General features: G+C 35.3%; 4 protein-coding genes across 10 annotated transcripts; 2 read left to right on the top strand and 2 right to left on the bottom strand.

The window, feature by feature from the left end:
• Positions 1-127: 127 nt before the first annotated feature.
• Positions 128-9,863, top strand: LOC124956293 (small subunit processome component 20 homolog). Of its 2 annotated transcripts, XM_047511907.1 has the most exons (11): positions 128-447; positions 569-849; positions 949-6,120; positions 6,252-6,507; positions 6,624-7,223; positions 7,358-7,921; positions 8,048-8,230; positions 8,339-8,678; positions 8,759-9,186; positions 9,300-9,569; positions 9,651-9,863. In XM_047511907.1, the coding sequence occupies exons 1-11, from the start codon at positions 403-405 to the stop codon at positions 9,798-9,800; spliced, it is 8,289 nt and encodes a 2,762-aa protein (XP_047367863.1). In that variant the 5' UTR covers positions 128-402; the 3' UTR covers positions 9,801-9,863. The 2 variants fall into 2 exon arrangements, with proteins under 2 accessions (XP_047367863.1, XP_047367865.1); XM_047511909.1 differs by lacking the exon at positions 128-447 and having other exon boundaries at positions 677-849; positions 1,026-6,120.
• Positions 9,864-9,909: 46 nt separating this feature from the next.
• LOC124956298 (probable cytochrome P450 305a1) lies at positions 9,910-14,471 on the top strand. Of its 4 annotated transcripts, none has more exons than XR_007103205.1 (8): positions 9,910-11,080; positions 11,297-11,551; positions 11,784-12,021; positions 12,097-12,256; positions 12,325-12,436; positions 12,506-12,686; positions 12,756-13,972; positions 14,358-14,471. XR_007103205.1 is itself a non-coding variant. In XM_047511923.1 (8 exons), exons 2-8 carry the CDS (start codon positions 10,987-10,989, stop codon positions 13,318-13,320), a joined length of 1,605 nt encoding a protein of 534 aa, XP_047367879.1. In that variant the 5' UTR covers positions 9,910-10,803; positions 10,888-10,986; the 3' UTR covers positions 13,321-14,471. The 4 variants fall into 4 exon arrangements, 3 of the variants coding, with proteins under 3 accessions (XP_047367879.1, XP_047367878.1, XP_047367880.1); XM_047511923.1 differs by having other exon boundaries at positions 9,910-10,803; positions 10,888-11,080; positions 12,756-14,471; XM_047511924.1 differs by having other exon boundaries at positions 9,913-11,080; positions 12,756-13,012; positions 13,145-14,471.
• Positions 13,641-16,219, bottom strand: LOC124956299 (methyl farnesoate epoxidase-like). 2 transcript variants are annotated; one of them, XM_047511927.1, is made up of 8 exons: positions 16,100-16,219; positions 15,681-15,932; positions 15,325-15,613; positions 14,806-15,044; positions 14,517-14,728; positions 14,353-14,439; positions 14,132-14,273; positions 13,641-14,065 (listed from the first exon to the last, which is right to left on the bottom strand). In XM_047511927.1, exons 1-8 carry the CDS (start codon positions 16,185-16,187, stop codon positions 13,869-13,871), a joined length of 1,506 nt encoding a protein of 501 aa, XP_047367883.1. In that variant the 5' UTR covers positions 16,188-16,219; the 3' UTR covers positions 13,641-13,868. The 2 variants fall into 2 exon arrangements, with proteins under 2 accessions (XP_047367883.1, XP_047367881.1); XM_047511925.1 differs by having other exon boundaries at positions 13,641-14,273.
• An 865-nt stretch (positions 16,220-17,084) lies between these two features.
• Positions 17,085-21,961, bottom strand: LOC124956300. Of its 2 annotated transcripts, XM_047511929.1 has the most exons (4): positions 20,569-21,961; positions 20,269-20,504; positions 19,425-19,549; positions 17,085-19,204 (listed from the first exon to the last, which is right to left on the bottom strand). In XM_047511929.1, the coding sequence occupies exons 2-4, from the start codon at positions 20,290-20,292 to the stop codon at positions 17,860-17,862; spliced, it is 1,494 nt and encodes a 497-aa protein (XP_047367885.1). In that variant the 5' UTR covers positions 20,293-20,504; positions 20,569-21,961; the 3' UTR covers positions 17,085-17,859. The 2 variants fall into 2 exon arrangements, with proteins under 2 accessions (XP_047367885.1, XP_047367884.1); XM_047511928.1 differs by having other exon boundaries at positions 20,269-21,961.
• Positions 21,962-23,119: the final 1,158 nt, after the last annotated feature.

The raw sequence follows: 23,119 nt of genomic DNA, 5'->3' as shown, positions 1-23,119 counted from the left end.
CGCAACAGATATTTACCCCCGGAAGCCACTAGGGAGCGTTAGAAAACGTCGAGAAGATTCTCACTCGTCTGGATGCTTCGCTTGTACTATGGTTTATGTCAATTTGCCTCGAGTCGAGGTAAAGGTATCTCGTCGAGGGAAGCGTTACGAGTAAAATACCAATGTTCACGTACGAATATAATAATAAAAGGATTATAAAGATTTTCAGGTATATTGCGAATGGTCTATTCGAAGTGATATAATTATGGCGTTAGGTCAGCTTTTCTTTTTTTCCTTTTTCTGCTGGTAATGTTTCTCTAACCTTTTTAAATTGTTGATCGTTCTATACGTGCGTATATACACGTGCGTCGTCGTTAACGTCGATCAAATGAAATAGATGTAATTTTGCAATATCGCATCAAAATGAAGAACAAGCCAATTCGTCATAAGGAAAAAAATACTTTCCAGGTAATATTGTTATTATATTGTTATTATTTCCCCATAGGATTATGGAAGAAATTCATAGGATTGTCTATATATGTAATATATACACGCATGTGTGTGTGTGTGTAAAATTTAAATGTTGCAGTTTAAACCATTTTCCGAACGGATAAACGACATTGATATCGACGTTTTTCATCGTGTGGCACACAAAAATGAAGAAAATAATGAGGAAGTTGAAACGTATTTTCATGAAACGCTTCAAAAATGGAATTTTCTCAATTTAACGGAGGGTTATTGTACCTTTAAAAGACAGGTGCGTGATATCGTTACTCTTCCGCAATTGCTCAATAAGAAGCAGCACGTAATAGATTTACTTTTGGAATATATAAAGAAGCAAGATGTTTTGTTTCTACAACCAATACTGGAGTAAGTATAGCCTTGTAAAAATTCTGCCTTGGAGATATCTATAAGATCTTATAGATCTTAATGAAATGTATAACGCACGCGTACAATCATATATTTTAGATTAGTGGTTGCCTTGGCGAAAGATCTGCAAAAAGATTTTTATGATTATTTTCCTGAATTTTTGAATGCCATAATAGATCTATTACAAACTAAAGACCCGGAACAAATAGAATATGCATTCGTAGCTCTTGCCTACTTGTTCAAATTTCTATGGCGATATTTGGTGAAAAATGTGAGAACAGTTTTGGATATGTTATTGCCGCTATTGAATGACGCACAACCAGTTTATATAAACAATTTTGCCGCAGAAAGTTTTGCCTTTGTCGTTCGAAAAGTTAAAGACAAAGAAGCATTTGTTAAATTGTTGTTAAAAATATTGGAGGAGAGTCGACATCATAGCGTTGCCGGCTCTGGAAGATTAATGTTTGAAGTAATATCTGGCACCCCTGGCCAATTTCATTCCTGTGCAGATCAAATTTTATTACTTTATTTTCATTCTTTAAAAGATCAATCCATAAATCAAGATCTTGCGTATAACGTTATGAGACAGGTGATGAATTGCATTCTACGAAATATACATCCTTCCAAATGTTATGTACTTTGGGATACTTTTTTGAAAGCGTTAGACGCAACAACCACGGAATTGAAAGTCTCATCAGAAAGTAGAAAATGTCATTTGGAGCTCGTTTTGTGTCTCATGAACATTGTTCTTAGTCATAAAAATGGAAGGATGCTCGATGATCCTGTGCCATTGATTAACAAATTGATAAATATGATCGAGGATTTTCAAACTAACGACAATAACGTTTCCTCTGAGATTATCAATGCGCTAATTAATATTCTTCTATCTGACGTTAAATTGGCTCAAGAGACTTCTAGTCATTTACTTAATAAAATGATGTCTATGGATAATGTAGAATTATTATATGATGCGATTGAAAAACTGATAAATTATTCGTCATTTGAGACACTTGTATTACCGCATCTGTTGAAAAGATGTAATATCATTGGATTGAAATCCGAAGAAGTAAGATTGTTGGGTAAAATAATAAGACAGAAAGCGCCTCCTTCCCTTGGCGGTCTAACCTTTAACAAATGGAAGAAATTCACTCTTGATATAAGGAACGTGTCAAAAGAAAGCATTGATTATTTCTTGAAAGAATTGAACGCCATAACTGATATTACATCATCAGATGCATTATGGATGATAATGATAGTACCACATTTTAAAGTTCTACCCGAAGACATTAAAGTAACGATAAGGAAGCAACTTTTAACGGTTTACAAGGAAATATTACATCACGAAAATATGGAAAATATTATGGAACTTGAGAAATTTAATTTCATATTTTTGTTCTTACTTGACACGACGACTCATATTCTGGAAAGAGAGGAATTTTACGAATTTACCAAGTCCCACGATATAGAGATAATGCGTTTATTGGAAAAACAAAGTAATGATGATCCTTTCATTCTCAATGCGATAGACCTGTATTTAACATTTTACAATGGATCGCAGTATCATGAAAAATTCTTCAATCAAGTAGTATTCGACGTGCTACACGATTGCATAGTTAAAAAATTGAATTCGCCCGTTCATCTAATTCGCTTGGTTGTAACGCATATTTATTCATTATTCGCTAATGTCCCAGGTATAATCATGTCCAAGGAAGAGATTGATAAGAATCCTCTGAATCTGATTTATCTAGCTGAAGGTATACCAGCGACGATCCAACAATATCGAGATAAATTGTTACATTTACAGGGTTTAACGTTTGAAAGTAATGCCATGGCCAATTTAAATCCTAAATATTACGAGATTCCTCTTAGATATTTATTAGGAAATTTTTATATAAACTTTTCCTTATTGTGGGATCCTGTAAGTAAAATTATTGGAAGCTATGCTACCAAAGGGTGTGCCCAATTTTGGCCAGTATTTCTTTCTGAATTGAAAGATGCAAGTGCGACTGATTGGACGTATCAACGAGTACATCAATCTGAATTAATTCAAAGTTTGGAGTTGGAGATATGTAAAATGGATGATAAAGCAGATAATAATAATAATAATAATAATAATTATAAAATTCTTCTTTGGAAGTGCATGCCTCTTTTCGCAAGCTATTGCGAAATGAAGAACAGAGATTTAACGAGTTTATTTATTGAATTTGTAAATAATAACTTTTTCAGATCTAATGCCGAAGATGCTAAATTTTGTAGCATCAAGAAACATGCAACTGTATCTGTTGTTAATACGAACGAGGAAGGATCCAATACGGATGGCGAAGCACTAGAGAAAGACAAAATGTCTTCCAAGGTGGAGAATAAAAATTTACCTGGCCAAGGAAGAATATATAAAATAAAATTATTATTGGCACAAATGGATATATATGGGAGGATGAAAAATCCCAATGTATTTTATAGAGAAACAGAAATGCATAAAATATATTTGGATTTGCTTTCCTCGAAAAATCCTGAAATACAAAGTGCTGCCTTAAATTGCCTTTGTACGTACAAATATAAATATCTTTTACCGTACAAAGATCATTTGTATAATTTAATAGGTGAAAAAAATTTTAAAAATGAACTTGCGCGCTTCAAAGTCGATCCAGAAAGTAATTTTATATTGGAAGAAGATCGCGCAGGGCTTATGCCCGTGCTAATGAGAATCGTTTATGCAAAAATGATAATGAAAACTGGAATGCGAACCGGTGGTAAAGCTGGTGGATTGTTGAGACGTAAAATTATATTGCGCTTTCTCGCTGGCTCTAAGGAAGATGAAATGATTATGTTTGTTGAAATGGCCTTTAAACCTTTCAAAAGGTACTTATCGTTCTTCCCAAATGCCTCTTCCGTTGACCTCAACGTATTAACGAAGAATATCATCGATGCCGTCGATCTAACTAATGTCATTCCACCGAAACGTTTGCGAAGTGCCATTAATTTATTAGGAATTATGATGGAACAATTTGGGGGAAATGTGACAGGAAAACTTTTACCACATTTACTTGGTATATCGATCTGCATCGGAGCTATAGTCACAGGGATTTTACAAAGATCAGATCAAATTCATTCTGGTTATTTGTCAACGATAAAAAATGTAAAAACTAATTCCATTGCCATAATAGCAAGATTCTTTTCCCATTTTGAAAATTACCCATGGAAAAAGGATGAGATAGATGCTCTATTCAATGTCATGGTATTTCCTTGGTTGGAAAAATTACCTATAGAAGGAATTCATAGTCCTACGGCTTTGTTGAAATTATTTATTTCTTGGAGTCAAAATGCTCGTTACTATCCTCTGTTCTTAAGGCATCAGGACAACAATATCAATGTTACTATTCTTCCTTATATCATGAAACTTTTGTTGGGAACTAAAACTCATTCGTCCGTAATTAATGCTATTTTGGAAATGATCGAAAAAATGTTAACAATGGAGGATTACGAGAAAGTTAATCCAGATACGGAGAAAATCGATATGGACATGCCTTTTCTACCATTAACGTCTGTCCTAACTAATCTACTTCCTGTTAACGATAAGCTTCCATCAGACGGATCGATTAATTATGGATCCATTATTTTACTTCCGCACGTTGATGATATTTTAGAATATATGAAGAGAAAGCTTAAAAATTCTAAAAGAGGCATGAATAAAACTGAATTAACCATTTTATCGCGCATTTCTGAATTTGCCAAAGATCCAGACACCTGCGATACATTATTGGTACTAATTTTGCCGATATTGATGAAAAAGGCATTAACGAATGAGAGTGATGATATTATTATTGAATTAATTACGACCGTTAGAAATCTCATTAAACACGTAAAATCAGGAGGAGAAACCCATTTAAGAGCTCTCGCACCTTTGCTCGGTGTAATATCGTCGGTACCTGCCCGCAAGCTTATAATTCAATTGTACGGCATTATCGCTGAAAGATCTGCCGAAGGAGATCAACGATCGATCGTACAAAATTACAATTTGCTGGAGGGACTCAATGCATGGGATCGCAGGTGGATCGATCAACCTGATTTTGAAAAACGATTGAATACCTTCGGCGACATTAATAATTTAATAGAAAAAAATGAGATGGCATTAAACTGTGGCGCGTCTATTATTTATAATTGCTTCTTCTTCTTAAAAAATGAATCGGACTTGGCTATAAAAGATTATGCCGGTCAGTGCCTTAAAAATATTGGACCTAAATTGGCAAGGAAGTATAAGGATAATCCATCTGACAGACGTTATTTGATGGACGAAACAATTTTACACCTTATAAAAAAAGGCATAACTAGCAAGTCCGAAGTATTATGCTCTCAGTCAATAGCATTTTTAGGGCATATGTCATTAGTATGTCCCGATGTACATCCAGTTTTACGTGACTTATCGGGATTGTGCAATAAAGCAGATCCCGAGGTAGATTTTTTCGAGAACATGCAACATTTGCAAATGCATAGGAGGGCTCGCGCATTATTGAAATTTTGCGCTCTATCGAAGACATTGACTAAACGTCCAAATCCAAAAACGCTCACACAATTTATCCTACCTCTTGCTTCGACGTATTTGTGTAATGAAGCTTACATAAATAAAAACAATATGGTAGATGCAGCAATCGATACAATTGGTACCATATGTAAACTCTTACCTTGGTATCACTATGAAATCATTTTAAAATATTATTTAAATGCATTAAGAAGAAATGTTCAATTTCAAAAACAAATTATCAGACTAATTGTGACAATATTGGATTCTTTTCACTATGACCTTTCGAAATACAAACCTTCGGAAGAAGTTTGCTCGGTAAAAGGAGCAAAAGCCTTGTCTGAAAGTGAAAAAGAGCTTAACAATGAAAACAATGAAGAAGAAGATGATGGCAAGGGGAATGAAGATGAAAATGAAGAGGAAAGGATGGATGTGGAATTGAATAATGAAAATATTGTTGATGTAGAAGATAATGATGATAGAATAGAGGCAGATCTGCCTCTATTACAAAGACAAATTATACTATCGCAATATGGAGCAAAAAGGGTTATATCTGGTATATCAAAAGGATTACTACCACAATTATATAGGTCTATTGCGGCAAGGACTCGTCAAGATGGTATACACAAAATTAATAAAAAGAAAGTAATAGGAGATATGGAAGAAGAAGATTTAATGAGAGTTCCTATTGCGTTAGCGCTAGTTAAGTTATTGCAAAAGCTTCCAGAAGATATTTTGGAGTCCCATCTGCCAGGGTAAGTGCATCATCTCTCTCTACCTCTCTCTCTTTGTTAACTGTTAAGGCACACTTTCAAGATCCCTTTTATTATTAATATTATGGCATATAATACATACTTATGGCTTTTCCATCGTCCTATTCTTGTAGCATCTTCATGAAGCTATGTACCTTTCTGAAATCTCGTCTAGAATCTGTGAGGAGAGTTACTCGCGAGGTGTTGCAGAAGATAATGATCACTTTGGGACCAAAGTATCTTCATCATCTTTTAAGAGAATTAAATAGTCTTTTAACGAAGGGCTTTCAAGTTCACGTCCTTGCATATACGATACATTCTGTATTAAATGTTTTAAAACCACATTTTCAAAAATTTGATATCAATAATAACTTGCAAAGTATTTTATCAGTAAGTCTCTTACTTTTCAATAATACAATGCTTCATTGGAACAAACATTTTATATTAAAGAAAAAAAAAAAAAAAAAAAAAAAAAGTTTCCATTATAAATCTTTACTTTAATACAGGTTTGCAAAATAGATCTCTTTGGATTAACTGCAGAAGAAAAGGAAGTTATAGGTATTGTAAAAAATGTTACAGAAGCCAAATCAACCAAAAGCTATGATATTTTTCACATACTGGCAGAATATATGACAGAATCTTGTTTGCTCGATTTGATAATGCCATTGAAGGATGTTCTCATGAGAACGCATTCGCATAAAACGGTACAAAAGGTCGTGGAATGTTTAAAAAACATTGTCCTTGGTTTAGCGGATAATAACTTCATACCGGTCGAACAAACGCTTATATTCTTATATGGGGTTGTATCAGAAAATATACCAGAATTATTGGCAGTAAAGAAACATGAAAGATTGACAGAAAAGGAAATATTGCAAAGTCAAAAGCCAGACTGTTTTATAATACCTGCAGAACCAAAAAATAGAATGGGTATGAAAGTTGCATCAAAAACAACAACAAACACGAATGTTCATGTAATAGTCGAATTTGGTTTGAAGTTGTACCATATATTTCTAAAAAGAGAAAAAATATCTGATGCGACATTCAAGCCCTATTTAGAACCCCTTGTGTCGATTTTAACTAACTGTTTGAAGTCTCAGCATGTAAAGGTAAAGTTATACACACGATATATATATATATATATATATATATATATATATATATATATATATATATCTTGTTGATTGTGTGTAAGAGAGAGAAATTTTTAATTTTCTCGCCCCAACTTTTTTTTCTTTTACAGTTGTGCACCCTAACTTTGCAATGCCTGAGCTGGATACTCAAGATGGATTTAACGTCTGTACGCGAATCGATAAATGACATTTGCTCTTCCATCTTCGAAGTTTTACACAAATATGCAGCGGCTGGTTTGAGCAAGGGAGATAATTTTGATCTCGTAATGGCAGCTTTTAAATGCGTTTCAGTACTTGTTCGCGATGTAAAGCACTTTACGATTAGTGTTGAACAATTAAAAATTTTACTTTTGTATGCCGAACAAGATCTTCACGATGGCGATAAACAAGCAACAGCGTTTGCCTTGCTTAAGGCAATAATTAAAAGGAAATTGACGGCCCCAGAGATGGATGTAGTTATGAAAAAAGTAGCTACGTTAAGTATCACGTCGGAATTGGAACATGTCAGATTACAATCGCGATCTGTATTTTACTCATATCTTATGGAATATCCTCATAACAATCATCTCGACGATCACATAGCATTTTATTTATTTCAATTGAGTTACGAAATGCAATATGGCCGTATTAGTGCATTACAGATGATCAATAGCATTATTACAGGATTTCCGTTGGTAAATTTTCATATTTTTTTTACATTTTATACTTATAAATGATTTTTTTACGCGTCTCTAATTTTATATATATATATATATATATATATATATATATATATATTATCGTCAAATTTGTTCTCCTAGAAATCTCTGATTAAACGTGCAGGATTTATATTTTTGAATACTAGTGCTAGATTGGTAAACGATGACGATCCAATATGCCGAAAGCTTTGCGCGACATGTATTAAAGTAATGTTAATACGATTGCCTCACAACGAAAGGGACAAACTGTTTGATATTGTATTCGCCTGGCTGAAAGACTCTCAGGTATTTTTTAATCTAATGCCGATCATTTTAATGGATGACTTTTAAAATGTTTTAAGAAAATTTGTAAAAGGAAAGAAAAAAAACGAAAAGAATTTTTGTCCATTGTAGATAATTCATCGGCGATTGGCCGTACAGTTATGCGGCATATTTGTCGTGGTTGAGAAGGAAACTTTTGAGTCGCGTCTCGCAAATATATTGCCTATTTTATTGCAACAATTTCATGATAATATCGATGCCTTGAAAAAGCCAGAACCTGGTCATTATGTAAAATTACATTCTGAAAGAGAAGAGAATAAAAAACGCAAACAGAATTCAAATATAAAAGATCCGGAACGATTAAAGGATCATCACTTATATCAAGTGTTGCAATTATTATTAAAACTATCGGGACAATGTCCAGGCTTTTTAAAAAATAAAAAATACAATGAGGAAATATCTTCGTTCGCCGGTTGGTATTATGATCGCATTAATGATCGGTTAGAGTGCGTTAACAATTGTATATTATTGATAAATCTTTTCCTTCTTCAGAACATAGTCAATCTTTGTTGGGACATCCACATCTGTGGGTTCGTTTAGGAGCTACACAACTGATCGGTTTTATATTATCTGTACTCGACATAAAGAAAATTGTGGAACTTATAAAGAATCCCGAAGAACATGCCACAATCGAGAGTTATATATATTCCAATCCTGTCGATACGTTAAAAAGTTTGTCCTTAGACTTAATTGCACAATTACAGCCGGACATGATGTTCGAAGAATTAGCGGACCAAGTTGTAAAAAACTTAATCTTCGTTGGAAGAATTTTGAAATCATTTGAAAGTCCTAATATCGTAAATTCAGATAACGAGGATGAAAATAAAGATGGTAATGTTTTATCCCTTAGTTGGCTAATGCGAAGATTAAGAAAAAGTGTAAATATAGAAGTGATACAGGCACCTAAATCGATATCTGTGGTAGGTCTTTTATTTCGTATAACACAGATATTAATCTCTATGCTTGACACACACATATATATATATATATATATATATAAAAATGTATAAATGTATAAATGCATTATTCTCAGAGAAGCGCAGTATTCAAGTGGATCGCCGGTATAGTGGCTACTATACCAATTGAAGAATTAGATACATTACTTTTTAATCTAATGTCTCCGTTGGTACGAGAAATGTCCACGACCGAGGAATCAAATGCTCCTTTGCGCCAGTTAGCAAAGGAGGTAGCTTCTATGATAAAAAAACAAATAGGAATAGAAGAATATGCGAGATTACTTAGTAAGGTACAACAAAAACTCGATAGTAAAAAAACAGAACGGCGGAAGATACGAAAACAGCAGGTAAAATAATTTCATTAAAATTTCGATCTGGTCTCTTTAAAGCGCCATAAACTTTTATATTTAATGCATTTATCATTCCAGCTTGTGACGGATCCGGAATTTGCGGCAAAGCGTAAAATTGCGAGACAACAAAAAAAGAAAGAAAGTAAAAAGAGGAAGTTGGACAACGTAAGGGGTAAAAATATATCGAGGAAACGGTTCAAGAAAGAAATCGACTTGGAGAGTTTTTAATTATATAAGTGATTTACTTATTATCCTTTATTTTTTCACGAAATAACAGATTTTGTTATTGTTGTTATCGATTTGTCAATGTAAAGATGTGTGTGTGTGTGTGTGTGTGTGTGTGTGTGTGTGTGTGTGTGTGTGTGTGTGCGCGCATATATGCATACATACATATATATATGTAATATGTATATATATATATATATATGGAGCAGTGAACAAAAAGTGTATGTTTACATTTCATGAAAATCTCAATGAAAATTATAATTAAGTTCTTTTGTTCCAGTTTTTTTTCTCTTTATAAATACTTATGAGATAATTAAAGAAATATATATAAATATATGCGATATTAGAGTCAACGCGTTAATCAATGAATGTCTTTAAAGTGATATCACGCGTATAAATGTAGAATGAAAATAAGATTCATGCTTACAATACAGTAAGGAATATATTATTCCTTCGGTTATAGAGATAATAAGCTATAAAGCTCAATAGTTATCTTTTCCATCCTAACGCTCGAAATTCGCCCTGATTACATAATGATCGAATCGTTATCTTTTATCGTATGATGGTACTATATAATTATTGTACTTTCGATTACTTTTCATTCGAGATCTCGTGTTTCGAGCTTTTCACAATGCTCATTTTATTGCAATTGGTCAAACTTAAAAAAAGGCTCACGTTGATTGAACACAGGCGAGAATTTTTGTTATTAACATTCTAGTATAAGCACTATCAACAATGAATTATTGTTTTGTCGAGTTTCGAAACATGAATAGCTTTACATCTTTTTTCTAAATATTTTAACGAAATCATTATTAACACTATGTCGTCATTTTATTGGGTTCGAGGTTCAGCTACCATTCGACCTATCCCTGCTCTTTTCGACAGTTACAGTATAAGTATTTCTAACGTATGTGCCAGTACATGTATTCGTCCGCATACGGCCAACTAGAAAACTTCTTTTTTTTCATACCTTCGACATCCATTATAGTTACGGGCAAAGAGCCAAGTACTTTGAATACTACATTGATTTCTTATCAAAGTGTGATATAAATCATAGCAATACTATCCGATGATATATTCTTTTTTACAGTATTATGATCTAATATTATATTGAACCATTTAGTCATTATTTCTGTGCTTGAAATAGAGCTAACAACAGGAAAAGAAAGAGAGCTTTGATACGTACGATATGTACGTCAGTGTATTATTACTTTTCATAGTGATCATTTTGTTGATAATCTTTAAAAATAAACAACGATGGAAACAGAAGAATTTTCCACCAGGTATAAATATTATTGATCGATATTATAATAATTATATGTAATGATAGCCGCGTGAAAAGAAGCAGCACCTAATCGTATGATGAATGATATTGTCGCATCCGATACTAGCTTTTACATAACTCATACTTTATATAATTAATATATTATTTATTGTTAAATTATAAATATAATTGTACACGTTTGTAAAATGTTATATGTAAGCCGATACATTTTCAGGACCTTTTTCTTGGCCGTTTATTGGAAATCAATCTCTTTTGAAACGATTGGTTCGTAAACACGGTAGTCAGCACGTAGCATTTTGGAAGCTTGCTCAAAGATATAAAAGCGATGTAATAATGTTAAGATTAGGTATGCGTAACATTATTGTAGTTTCCGGCATGACAACCGTTCACAAATTACTATGTAGCGATGATTTTGATGGTCGTCCTTGGAACGAATTTATTAAGTTACGTAACATGGGAATGCGGAAAGGTAAGCTTAAAACTTAGTTTGTGCATTATTATTAGTAATAGATAAAGAAATTTTTGTTCTTTTTTATCTATTTTAGATACTAAATGATTTATGTTCATGAATATATAATAGGTTCTTGAATTGTAAGCTTTACTAGGTAACGCATTAACGAAATAATTTCTTATCCGAGACAGAATGTACATCTATATATTACATATTGTATTTTTCATATCATATATATATATATATATAGGTATTACTATGAACGATGGAACGGAATGGAAAGACGTTAGATCATGGGTAGTAAGAGCACTAAAGACCGTTGGATATGGCAAACGGGAGATGTCAAAGCTCATCCAGGATGAACTGGTTGTAATTCTCGAAATCCTAAAAAAAGGTGGTATAAATAAAATGAAGGAAACTATCGCACCCGCCGTCATAAACGTTCTTTGGACTTTTACAACGGGAAAGCGAATCAGCGACGTTTCAAAGTGCGTATTTGCACGATTCCTTTGAAATATTTTCAGAGATATAGGAAAGCTTATTTTTATATTAATTACGTATAGATTGCAATATTTTAACGATCTGATGGAACGACGTGCTCGTGCCTTCGACATGGTTGGAGGAATTCTATCTACTTTTCCTTGGATTCGTTATATCGCACCGGAGACATCGGGTTACAATCTTCTCGTGAAAATCAACGATGAATTGAAGAACTTCCTAACGGTAGGAGGGGTGTTTCGTCTGACGAAACGATCTTAACGACCTTCTTATTTAATTTATTTATCATTTAGGAGATAATATACGATCACAAGAAGAATTATGTACCTGGTAACGAGTCCAATTTAATCGATATGTTCTTTCGTGAGATGTACGATCAGAAAGGATCGAAGAACATTTTTACAGGTAAAAAAAAAAAAAAAATCATTCATTTTCCTATCCACGCGTATCGATCTATTCACAATATTTTTATAGAGGAGCAATTGCTGATGATACTATTGGATCTCTTTATTGCCGGCTCTAATACCACCACAACTACCTTGGATTTTCTTCTTTTGCACGTGGTCGTTCATCAAGATATACAAAAAAAAGTAAGAGAAGAGATAACGACAAAGATCAAATTGGACGAATTTCCAAAATTGGAAGATAGAATCAAGTTAGTTAGTTTTTATTATCATTATTTCTTATGGCCTTGAACAAAGCTGAAATTTTTTTATTGTCACAGGCTCCCTTATGTAGAGGCTTTTATAACCGAGGTTCAACGTATGTATACAATAACTCCAATAATAGGTCCGCGACGAGCCTTTAAAGATACGATCTTCGAAGGTTATTCGATACCAAAGAATACCGTTATCCTCATCAATTTATATAGCGTCAATATGGATCCAGATATCTATCCGAATCCGCACGAATTTAAACCGGAACGTTTCTTTAAGGATAACGCTTATAAACCGGATAAGAACTTGGTGCTCTTTGGCAAGGGTAAAACTACTACGAATTCATTTCTTTTCCTTACGATTCTTCAAATTTATTCTCGTCTTTTCCGATCCACATTATTCGAACGCATAATAATATCGTTGAATCGGTTTAAGTTTTTAACTTGTTTTTCATTAGGAAACAGACGATGCCCTGGCGAACATTTGGCAAAATCCGCTCTTTTCCTACTTTTCGTTGGTATTATGCAAAAATACGCGTTACTTCCTGTACCAGGCCAAAGACCTTATGTCATCGAAGCAATTCCAGGTCTAACGATAGCACCAAAACCGTACGAGGCGATGGTTGTACCGTAATCTTTACCTTATAACTTGAACTTTTTCTTTTATCTTTTTTCTTTGAAAATGTTCACGAGCTCGGTTATATGTTTTTATCCTATCAAACATGATTTCGTATTACCTGATAATATTAGATTTCGATTAATTTTCCAAATCTACTTATATGTAATAACCATTTATATTTTCAAGTAAAACAAGGGAAAAGTGGGTTTATATTAAAAGTGGATTTGTCTCCCTTCCTTTCTCCCTCTCTCTCTCTCTCTCTCTCTCTCTCTCTCTCTCTCTCTCTCTCTGCACAAATTATCATTTTAATCACTAATGATAATAAAAATAATAAATAATAATTATTGGATTTATTTGAAGTAAATTTATAACTCAAGCAAGATCAGGCAATCTCGAAACGTTAAACGACGCCACATTTGTTTGGAGTCTCGGAAGAAAATCTTCGTTAGAATACAGTTTGTTGTTTCAACCGCGTAAAAGTCGTTTTACGCGTTCGACGAAATCAAGCTGTTTCGCAGAAGTCCAAATCTATCGTCGGTGGCATGTGCCACGTGGCGTACATTTCAGTGCTTTATATCGGATCTCATCGAGAGCTTGAGATAGTACGGCTTCGGTGATAAAGTGAAACTATCGTAGCAATCGCTTGGATCGGGTATGTCATGTATAGGTGAGATATCGAAATTGAAATAATATATGAAATAGACGAAATATAAGAAAAATGTTGAACGAGCAAGTAATTCTCCGAGACATCGTCTCTTTCCTAAAAATGATGTTATTAGAAGATAATCAATGAAGGCATATAATCTTATTTCAAATAAAAAATTACCTAATCCGAACGGTATGTTTGCATTGCTTTGACGAAATTGACCGTTCTTATCGAGAAAACGTTGAGGCCTAAATTCCTCCGGATGATCCCAATAAGTTGGATCATAATGAACGCTATAATAGTCGAAAAGTATCAATGTATCCTAGAAAGAAAGAAACTCCTTCAAAATTTTCTTCCTACGTTTCAATTTACAACATTTTTCAAATTTTCTGAAATCTGACCTTAGGTATGAGATATCCATTAAAGTCAACGTCCACCATGGTTTTGTGTGGTACCCCAAAGGGTGCCATGATCAAGTATCTTTGTACCTGTGCAAATGATTAAACAACATTCTTAAGTACCTTGCATTATTTTATTAACATGTTAATTTAACGATGTGATTTACCTCTGCTAAAAAGGCTTCTACCATTGGTAAGGATGAGGAATCCTCGAACGTTGGTGGTCGCGTTCTGCCGGTTTGTTTGTCCAATTCTTCTTGAAGTGGCTTTATCCATTGACGATTCAACGATAAAAATAATATTGTAATCGCCAACATGTCGCTCGTCGTTTTGGTACCAGCAAGCAAGAGATCGAGACACAGGATCAATAAATTCTCGCCTAATAATTTTTCTTATTTTCAACGTGTACCCACGAATAAGACCGTAGTCCTTTAAAAAACAAGAGTTAGAACTTACGATCGAATATATCATTGGAATTGTTCCCTTTGCGTGATGCTATTTCAAGAAGAAAAGCTTCGATCAAATCCCGCGGTTCTTTATCAGTCAATTCTAGTTCGTGCTTGGTAATTTCTTCCTCGATAAATTTCCATTGCTTTCTGAGAAGGCTCATGGTCTCATCGTAATTACACCATTTCGGTGCGATGAAACGTAAAAAGGGCATATGGGACAAAAGTCCACCCATAGTATCCGTTAGCCTACATTTTTATAAGACAAACCTACAATCTTATAAGACACGCAAACGAAAAACTTCTTCTTCTATGTTATTTAAACGAATAATTATATAATTATTATTTAACATTCGAATTTCAAATAATGAAGAAAATACCTGAAGAAAGATACATTTTCTTCTTCCTTTTTAATTAAGAAGAACAAACATTTTGTATCCTTTTTAAGATTTTTTCTCTCTCTTTTATCGTAAAAAGAAGAAGAAGAAGAAAAAAAAAAGAAAAGTAAATAAGAGCGAATGCTTTTCACCTAAAGGAATTATGAACAGTTTCCAATATTTCTTTCGACTTTTCATCGTCGTATTCGAATCTATGACCGGCGAACATAGTCCAAAGCGCGTTGATAACGGCTACGTCAAAGGCGTTATGCATCAGCACCGATCCGTGCTCGCTCTGTTCTCGTAGATTCTCCACGAGATATTGTGCTTCCGTGGTCAATCGTTTGTTCATCATTGATTGACCCAAACCGAATGTTCGCAGGTGACGCATCGTGAATCTTCGACATTGGGACCACGTTTGACCTTCGGTGAACAACACTCCTAACAAACAATTTCAAACGGTGAGCCCCGACTACGAATTAGTAAATAATTATAGCATAAATTAAACCTTTTTTCTTTCCAAAGGCACGAATCTTGAAAAAGAATGATTCTGGTCGACCATTAAATTCATCCTGAAGTAAAGCTTGTTTTACGAAATCATAAGTCGAGATCGTAACGATCTTTTGACGTCCCAATTTCAATCCCACGACCGGTCCATAAGTTTCCTCTAATTTTTTAAATGCCAAATGGGAAAATCCGTATTTAATTTGTAATCGTTTGAAAGCCGCTAAACATCCTATTATCGGTAACCAAGCAGGACCTGTATGTAAGAATTCTTTTTATCCTCTTTTTTTTGGTTTGGACGTACGAAAGAGATAATACTTTCGCACAACCATTGTCACTTTGGCGTTTCTCACTTTTCCTATTAATTGAGATTCACCGGAAACTAATTTCTTAATCTAGGCACGTTTTATTGATTGGACATACCAGGTGGGAAATATCTTGGCTTAAAGCAATCGTAGATGCAAAAGAGACAGAAAATTATCAAAAGAAGATAGATCGTCGTCAACAGCATCTTCGCTCGCACTGACGGCACTGTTCTCTTTATGATCTATGTACATATATATATATATATATATATATATATATATATATATATATATATATATATATACATACATTTATATTTATATTTATATTTATATTTATACATTACAAAAGGAATACCGCATATAGCTGTGTGTACAGAGAACAAATACAACTGAATTCTGCGATGCTATCAAGGTGATGTGTTTGTGACCTTAGACGAATATATTAGACGAATATAGTCTCCGCTCATTTCTTATACAAGAAAAAAAAAAAAAAAATTGATTTATTCACTCTTACAAAAGTTTAACGGCGAACCAAAAGAAATGTTAGTTTATGTAAACCGTTCGACAAATGCTATTCTACTTTTAAAATATATGTAAAGTTTTCTGCTTCGGCATAAAAGACTGTAATCGCATAAAGGAGTATAAATATTTCATGATGAATCCTATCGATAAGATAATTTTAGATGATAGGTAACGTAATGTTGGGTGAAATTAATAGTCATGAATTACATTTGGTGTTCAGGTTTGCGAGCAAGCTCCGTTAATTGTCGATATTTACTTTATTCTTAGATCTTTAGAATCGATTCTGTTTAACAAGGAACTTCGCTGCGTTCAATGAAAAGAATTAGAACATTCTACGCGAAATTTTCACGTTGAAATAATAAAGTCAATGAAATTCTAGAGCATCTTATCTCTTTTATAGTGAGCTCTTTTTTATCATTTCCGGAATATTTAACAGCTGATATCCTTCATTCGTCAACTATAATCTCTTATAATTATCTATTTTAACATTGTGAATAAAAGAAAACAAGTTTGCTTGGAAAATACTCTCTAACCTAGGAAATATATAAGGAAAGCCGATGAAAGTGAAAAGTAGGCTTTTCACTTTTTATCTTTTTAATCGGTCCTTCGTGATCGATGGAATCCAGTCTTTTGTGTCTCCCTCTTTCTCTCTAATGTCGCATTACTACACATTAATGTGCTTCTACTTTTAACCGACTACTTTTAAAACTTTAGAAACGTGCGGTTCTATGCGAGTAATTAATTTATACAATCGTTGGAGAGAAAAGAAGCGTGGGCGCCGAATACTTTCACCGGAGAGTACGGACTTCTTCTTCCATGTACGAAACAAACGTAGGCTCCTTCCACCATAACGGAGCCTACTTTCACCCGCAGTTATCGGACGCGCAGGAGTGCGTGCCTCGTAGGCACGTTGCGTCATATACAGAGCACGTCATCTACATATATCATACCATCATGTGACGCGACCTTAAAAAGGGACCTTAAAAAGGGACGAAACTATAGGGATATTAACAAAATATTCATAAACTTTATTCGTAACGTCATTAATTAACAAAAAAGAAAATAAAAAAGTAAGAAAAACGATAATACAACAAAGGAAAATTGGTATAGAAAGAAAGAAAGAAAGAAAGAAAGAAAGAAAGAAAGAAAGAAAAAGAAGGATAAGAGCGATAAGATTCCCTGAAGCGTCAAAACGAGAAACAAAATGAAGTACCTCAAAGGGATATCTTAAGCTTATATTAAGCTTATTAAGATAATATATACACAAGGGACATATGTTACAATACTCTTAGAGCGAAATATTTGTACAGGTATTGCGAGTTGGTCCATTCGCATCAGAGCTTTCAAGACGGATCAACGATTGCGAAAGGTAAAGTTGGAAGGGACGGCGTTTCGATTCGACGTTGGAATAGGAGGTGGTAACAAGCTTTCTGCCGGTGACTTAACATCCCCTTCGAAGGATCTGTTCCACCTAACTTGATTCTTCTCGACTAGCTGTTCCTGCTCGCTCTTATTTTGATTTCCTGCGACTAACTCGGGACTAAGTGGGACTGTTTGGGAGCTCTGTCCTTGACTGTCCTTTCGATCGGCCCATCCCTGATGATGATGGTGATCCTCGTTAGGGAACCACTCCGATATCCATACCGGTTTCCATATCTTCTTCCAGGCGGGCACCCAAATTTCTTTCCAAGCCGGTACCCAAATCTGCTTCCATGCTTCCTTCCAAGCTAATTTCTTGTCCGGTATCCATTCGAGTTTCTTCTCCGTTTTCCAAATCTGCTTCCAAGCTTCCTTCCATTCCAACTTTTTGTCCGGCACCCAAATCAACTTCTTGTCCGGTTTCCATATCTGTTTCCATTCTTCCTTCCACACGAGCTTCTTGTCCTCGACCCAGATTTGTTTCTTGGCAGGTCGCCAAATCTGCTTCCATGCTTCCTTCCACTCGAGCTTCTTGTCCGGTATCCATATTTGTTTCTTCGCCGGTTTCCAATATTTTTTCCATACCGGTTTCCAGATCAGTTTCTTTTTCCACAAATCGTGACTGGTATATTGCCAGCCATGATGGTCCGTACCGTGATAATGTTCACCGGGTATACCGATCTTCACCCATTCCGGTATCCAAAGTTTCTTCCATGCCGGTATTTGAATTTCCTTCCAAGCTGGCACCTTTATCTCCTTCCACACGGGTTTCCAAATCTTCTTCCATTCGGGCACTTGAATCTCTTTCCAAGCTGGAACTTTGATGGGCACCCATATAGGCTTCCAAATTTTTTTCCACGCAGGTACCTGAATTTCTTTCCACACTGGCACCTGTATCTCCTTCCATACTGGCTTCCAAATCTTTTTCCACGCTGGTACTTGGATTTCCTTCCAAACGGCTTTCTTCGTCGGCTCCCAAACAGGCTTCCAAATCTTCTTCCACGCAGGTTTCCAAATTTGTTTTTGAGCTGGTTTCCAAATTTTCTTCCAACCTATTTTCCAAATCAATTTCTTTTTCCAGTAGCCATGATCGTGATGATCGTCGTGATGTTCTTGCACGTGGTGTTCCTCGATCGCTCCCCCAACGTCATCTCCACCACCTCCGACATCTCCACCGTAATCTCCACCAGCTAAACTACCACCATAATCATCCCCGCCATAATGACCCCCTGCATCTCCGTTCCAATCGGCCAATCGTTTCTCAGCCGCTGTACCGTACCTGTGTGTGTGTGCGTGCGTACACGCGTGTGTGTATCAACATTTTCCTCTTTTAATAACAACAACAACAACAACAACAACAACAATAATAATAATAACAATAATAATAATAATAATAATAATAATAATAATAATAATAATAATAATAATTATATGTACACACATTTATTGGCTCATTCTAAGTCAGTATATCATTCGAGAAAGTATTGAAATATACGTACGGGACTTGCTGCGGTTGTTGTTGTTGTTGTTGCTGTTGTTGCCGCACTTGTAACTGTATTTGCTGCGTTTGCTCCAAAGCCTTGCCCGCCACAAGAACGATCTGCAGTAGCACTGCTAGTGCAGTCTGGAAACGTTGCAATTACAAGAAAATTATAGAATTTCACTATGAGATATCAGTCTATCCACTTCAATGGCATTCATTCCATAATAATTTATTGTGAAACTTTCAGACCCGGAGGATCGGTAAATACTTAGTTTGCATTGTTTTCAATTTTATCCGAAGTAGAAGCGACACACATAACGCATATCAGAAAAATTTTTTTTGGTTCCTTCACAGCTTGTTCAGCTAGTGAAATCGCAAGGGCCTGTCGAACACGCTAAAGAACTTTCGAATTTCACTGACGCACGATAATCAATGACAACCAATTGACTATAATTCCTTCTGTTAAATCGATTTCGCTTTTTAGCACGCTCGGTAGAAAATTAATTCCGCTAAAAAATGTTAACAAAATTTGAATCATTCTTTAATCGATTCGTCTCCTACACCGATAACGAATTTCACATACAAGATATATATATATATATTTACATCTTATTATTCTTAATCGAACGGCATACATACATACATATATATATATATATATATATATATATATATATATATATATATATATAAACTCGATTAAACTAGACCAAGATCGGCATCTTCTCATTATAATCACTACTTAATAATCATCAATGTCGAGGCGAAAGAAGAAGAAGAAAAGAAGAAGAAGAAGTTAAAGAAACCAAGCCGAGAAAATAAGAGATTAAGAAAAGAAGAAAGAATTTGTTCCCACTGACCGCGCATCCCGGGCGAATCCTCATATTTCTTGGAGTGCCGCCCGTTGGACTCGGGCTGCGTTCTCTTCTTCCCTAGACGCTGGAAAACGTGGCTTACTTCGTCCAATCAGTGGAACGCCGTAGTTATATAGGCGCGTATCCTCCCCCGGGGACAGAAGGAAGGAGCCAAAGCGGAAAGTCGTGGCAATTGGAGACGCGGTGGGGCTGTTGGTCGAGTACGGTGGAGGTGGACTCACCTGGGTGGAGAAAAAGATACTCTCGAGTCTGACTGTTCTGAGCTCGCCGATTCCGCTAGTATACCTGACTCTGTCCATGTTTGTATTAGTCTTGATCATGATGGTGATCGAAACTCTCCTTCCTTTTCCTTCTTTCTCGGTTCACCTGCTTTCGATATTTTTTTTTTTTTTTTATCTATTAATTTCTTCTTTTCCTCTTATTTATTTCTTCCCTCTTTTCTGCCATCCTCTTTGGCTGTCCTCGGCCAGGCCATCGGTCGGAGAAAGTGATCGGAGTCTACGATCCGATCTTAACGGGCCATGACTTATCCGACTTCTTCGAGCATGGACAAGTACCAGTTGTACTTTCGACCATGACGTCGAAGTTCACGTAGCAAGGTTATGCGTCAAGGCTATGCCTCTTGCTCCAGATTCTTCTTCTCCGAGCTTTCCTGACTTTTGGGGAAACATGAAGAGTTTCGAGATATTATCGAAAATTTCATCGATTTTTTTTCGATGATTATACGATTCCAATCCAATGTCTATTATCATCAAAGCACCAATTGATTAAGGACTCGTAATCTATAGTTTAAAAAATGCTATTCTAAATGTTAGAACGATCGCTCTTGTTCTTACTTTCCTTTTCTTTTAGGTCAAGTTTATTGCTTACTGAGAGAACATAAATGATTCCGGATGTACGTTTGTGGTCACGAAGCAATCAATGTTAGGAACATTTATTTTCGTCCCGAGTTGTCTCTTGGATTTTGTTATTTGAAATATTGGTCTCGCAAGAAAAGTCTCTCGGTTCCAAAACTGGACCGGACAATAATTGCTTTTTCTCTTCTTCCAAGATGATGGCTTTCTAGATTATAATAGATTAGGAACGTCGCTCTCATAAAAATTGCAATATTATTCGTATATGTGCCATACTTGAAGCATTACTAATGAATTGATAAACGTGACGCGGACGATTCATCTAAAAGCGTCTTGTTATTATTTCACAACTAACGACCCTCGCTCGGTTCTTCTCGTTGGAGTTCCTGCCTTATATGTTTCCGGTTAAAAAATCTCGTAGATATATATTTATATATATTATTGAACAATTGTCTCGTCCAAAAACGAAACGTATCGTTGGTTATAATGATTTCATCAGTCGCTACGATTACATGATCGCTCCAGATTTCCAAAGGTAGACACGCGAGAGCAATAGGCATACCGAGAAACGTTTCACCGTGACCCATATCAACACTTCCGGAAAGTTCGAAATAGGAATTATTCAAATATACATTTACGTCTAAGATCTATCTTGATTTTATTCGAAGAAACTCATCCAGGTAATATGTGGGCGAACGGATCACGGTTTCCATTATTACACAGCGCAAAAGAAGCAGAATCATTGGTTTTGTTCCCCTCTTATTTTTAGGACAATGATCCTCCTTCACGAGCGATCTATCTAATATTTGAAAGGTGTCAAAGGTGTGACGGTAAATAGTTAGATCGATATGTATTTTAGAAATTCCAAATTGAGGGGCCTATTTGACGTACGTAAGGCCCAGTACCACTCTTCCTCTCTCTCTCTCTCTCTCTCTCTCTCTCTCTCTCTCTCTCTCTCTCTCTCGTTCGGTTCCTTTGAAATACTTATTATACAAGCTCTCGAAAGTTTTCTTCTTTAATATTTGGGTCGAGTCGAAGGGAAAAACTCGTGATCCTTTCTTACGAAAGCAAAAGTGACGTAGTCGAAAGACTACTGGAATCTGGTCCACTACTATAAACACGAAAGAACGGCGTATTGGCTAATCGATAGGATAGTTTGTACTCATTCTTAAATATCTATTCTAGACACGTCTTCATCGATTCGATATTGGAAATACCCTCCCATGGAGCAAACGATTAAGTACGAACAATCGTCATCTAACATCGTACGATAACTAACTCGAACGATCAGAATTTTTGTATACCGCGTATTAGTAATGCTTGATAATTATTAATCTATATAATTTGAAGGACCTACGCTAATTTACCGTTACATCATTTCTTGCGTTAGAGGAGTCAGGCTGATTCCGTTCTGGCATTTAGCCTCAACGGAACGCTCGAACGCGAACGTTAAATAGAGAACGTGGCTATGTGTACATGCGGCCCGATGTAAAGTCGAACATCCGGCCATTTCGGCGTAAAAAGAAGAGTTGCTCAGTGAAAGTAACAAGTGCAAGTGGGCAATTGATGTAAGAGCCCGGCACTGAACCATAACCGTCTTATATCGTAGCGTGCCGATGATACCGTTCCTTCCTACCTAGTCCTTCTTCTTCGCATTACGTACATTTTGATCTTATATACGTAGTCGTAGATACGATCGAAGAGGAACGAAATTATCAAATAAAGAACCATTCTAGGTGGATCGATCGATCGATCGATCATATTTAAAATCGCAAGAATTTTTATAAGAACGATAAAAAGAAAAAGAAAAAAGAGAGACAAAAGAAACGTTGGTACGTCCTACTAATTTTTCTGACAGATTTAAGGTTGGACGTGCTAACATCTAAATTGTCTGTCATTAACTTTCCTCATTATAAACAGCTTTATGAACCTGAACGTATTCTCGAGGATAGTGGAAGTCATTATGGTAGAGTGTACGTTTT

The sequence above is a fragment of the Vespa velutina genome, chromosome 21, assembly GCF_912470025.1.
Source record: "Vespa velutina chromosome 21, iVesVel2.1, whole genome shotgun sequence".
Classification (NCBI taxonomy): Eukaryota; Metazoa; Arthropoda; class Insecta; order Hymenoptera; family Vespidae; genus Vespa; species Vespa velutina.
Note: the sequence above shows the minus strand (reverse complement) of the source record. Positions and strands in the feature narration are given on the sequence as shown.

Coding starts and splice junctions, on each gene's coding strand:
- LOC124956300 (XM_047511928.1), bottom strand. CDS start 20,292: ATGAGGATTCGCCCGGGATGCGCG. Junction 19,550..20,268: donor GGATTCGCCCGGGATGCGCG/GTCAGTGGGAAC, acceptor CAACGTTTCCAG/ACTGCACTAGCAGTGCTACT. Junction 19,205..19,424: donor CAACAACCGCAGCAAGTCCC/GTACGTATATTT, acceptor ACACACACACAG/GTACGGTACAGCGGCTGAGA.
- LOC124956293 (XM_047511907.1), top strand. CDS start 403: ATGAAGAACAAGCCAATTCGTCATAAGGAAAAAAATACTTTCCAG. Junction 850..948: donor TTTCTACAACCAATACTGGA/GTAAGTATAGCC, acceptor CATATATTTTAG/ATTAGTGGTTGCCTTGGCGA. Junction 8,679..8,758: donor GGAAATATCTTCGTTCGCCG/GTTGGTATTATG, acceptor TTCCTTCTTCAG/AACATAGTCAATCTTTGTTG.
- LOC124956299 (XM_047511925.1), bottom strand. CDS start 16,187: ATGCTGTTGACGACGATCTATCTTCTTTTGATAATTTTCTGTCTCTTT. Junction 15,045..15,324: donor ACTGTTCATAATTCCTTTAG/GTGAAAAGCATT, acceptor ATAAAAATGTAG/GCTAACGGATACTATGGGTG. Junction 14,729..14,805: donor TTCCAATGATATATTCGATC/GTAAGTTCTAAC, acceptor AAAAATTATTAG/GCGAGAATTTATTGATCCTG.
- LOC124956298 (XM_047511923.1), top strand. CDS start 10,987: ATGTACGTCAGTGTATTATTACTTTTCATAGTGATCATTTTGTTGATA. Junction 11,081..11,296: donor ACAGAAGAATTTTCCACCAG/GTATAAATATTA, acceptor ATACATTTTCAG/GACCTTTTTCTTGGCCGTTT. Junction 11,552..11,783: donor TAACATGGGAATGCGGAAAG/GTAAGCTTAAAA, acceptor ATATATATATAG/GTATTACTATGAACGATGGA.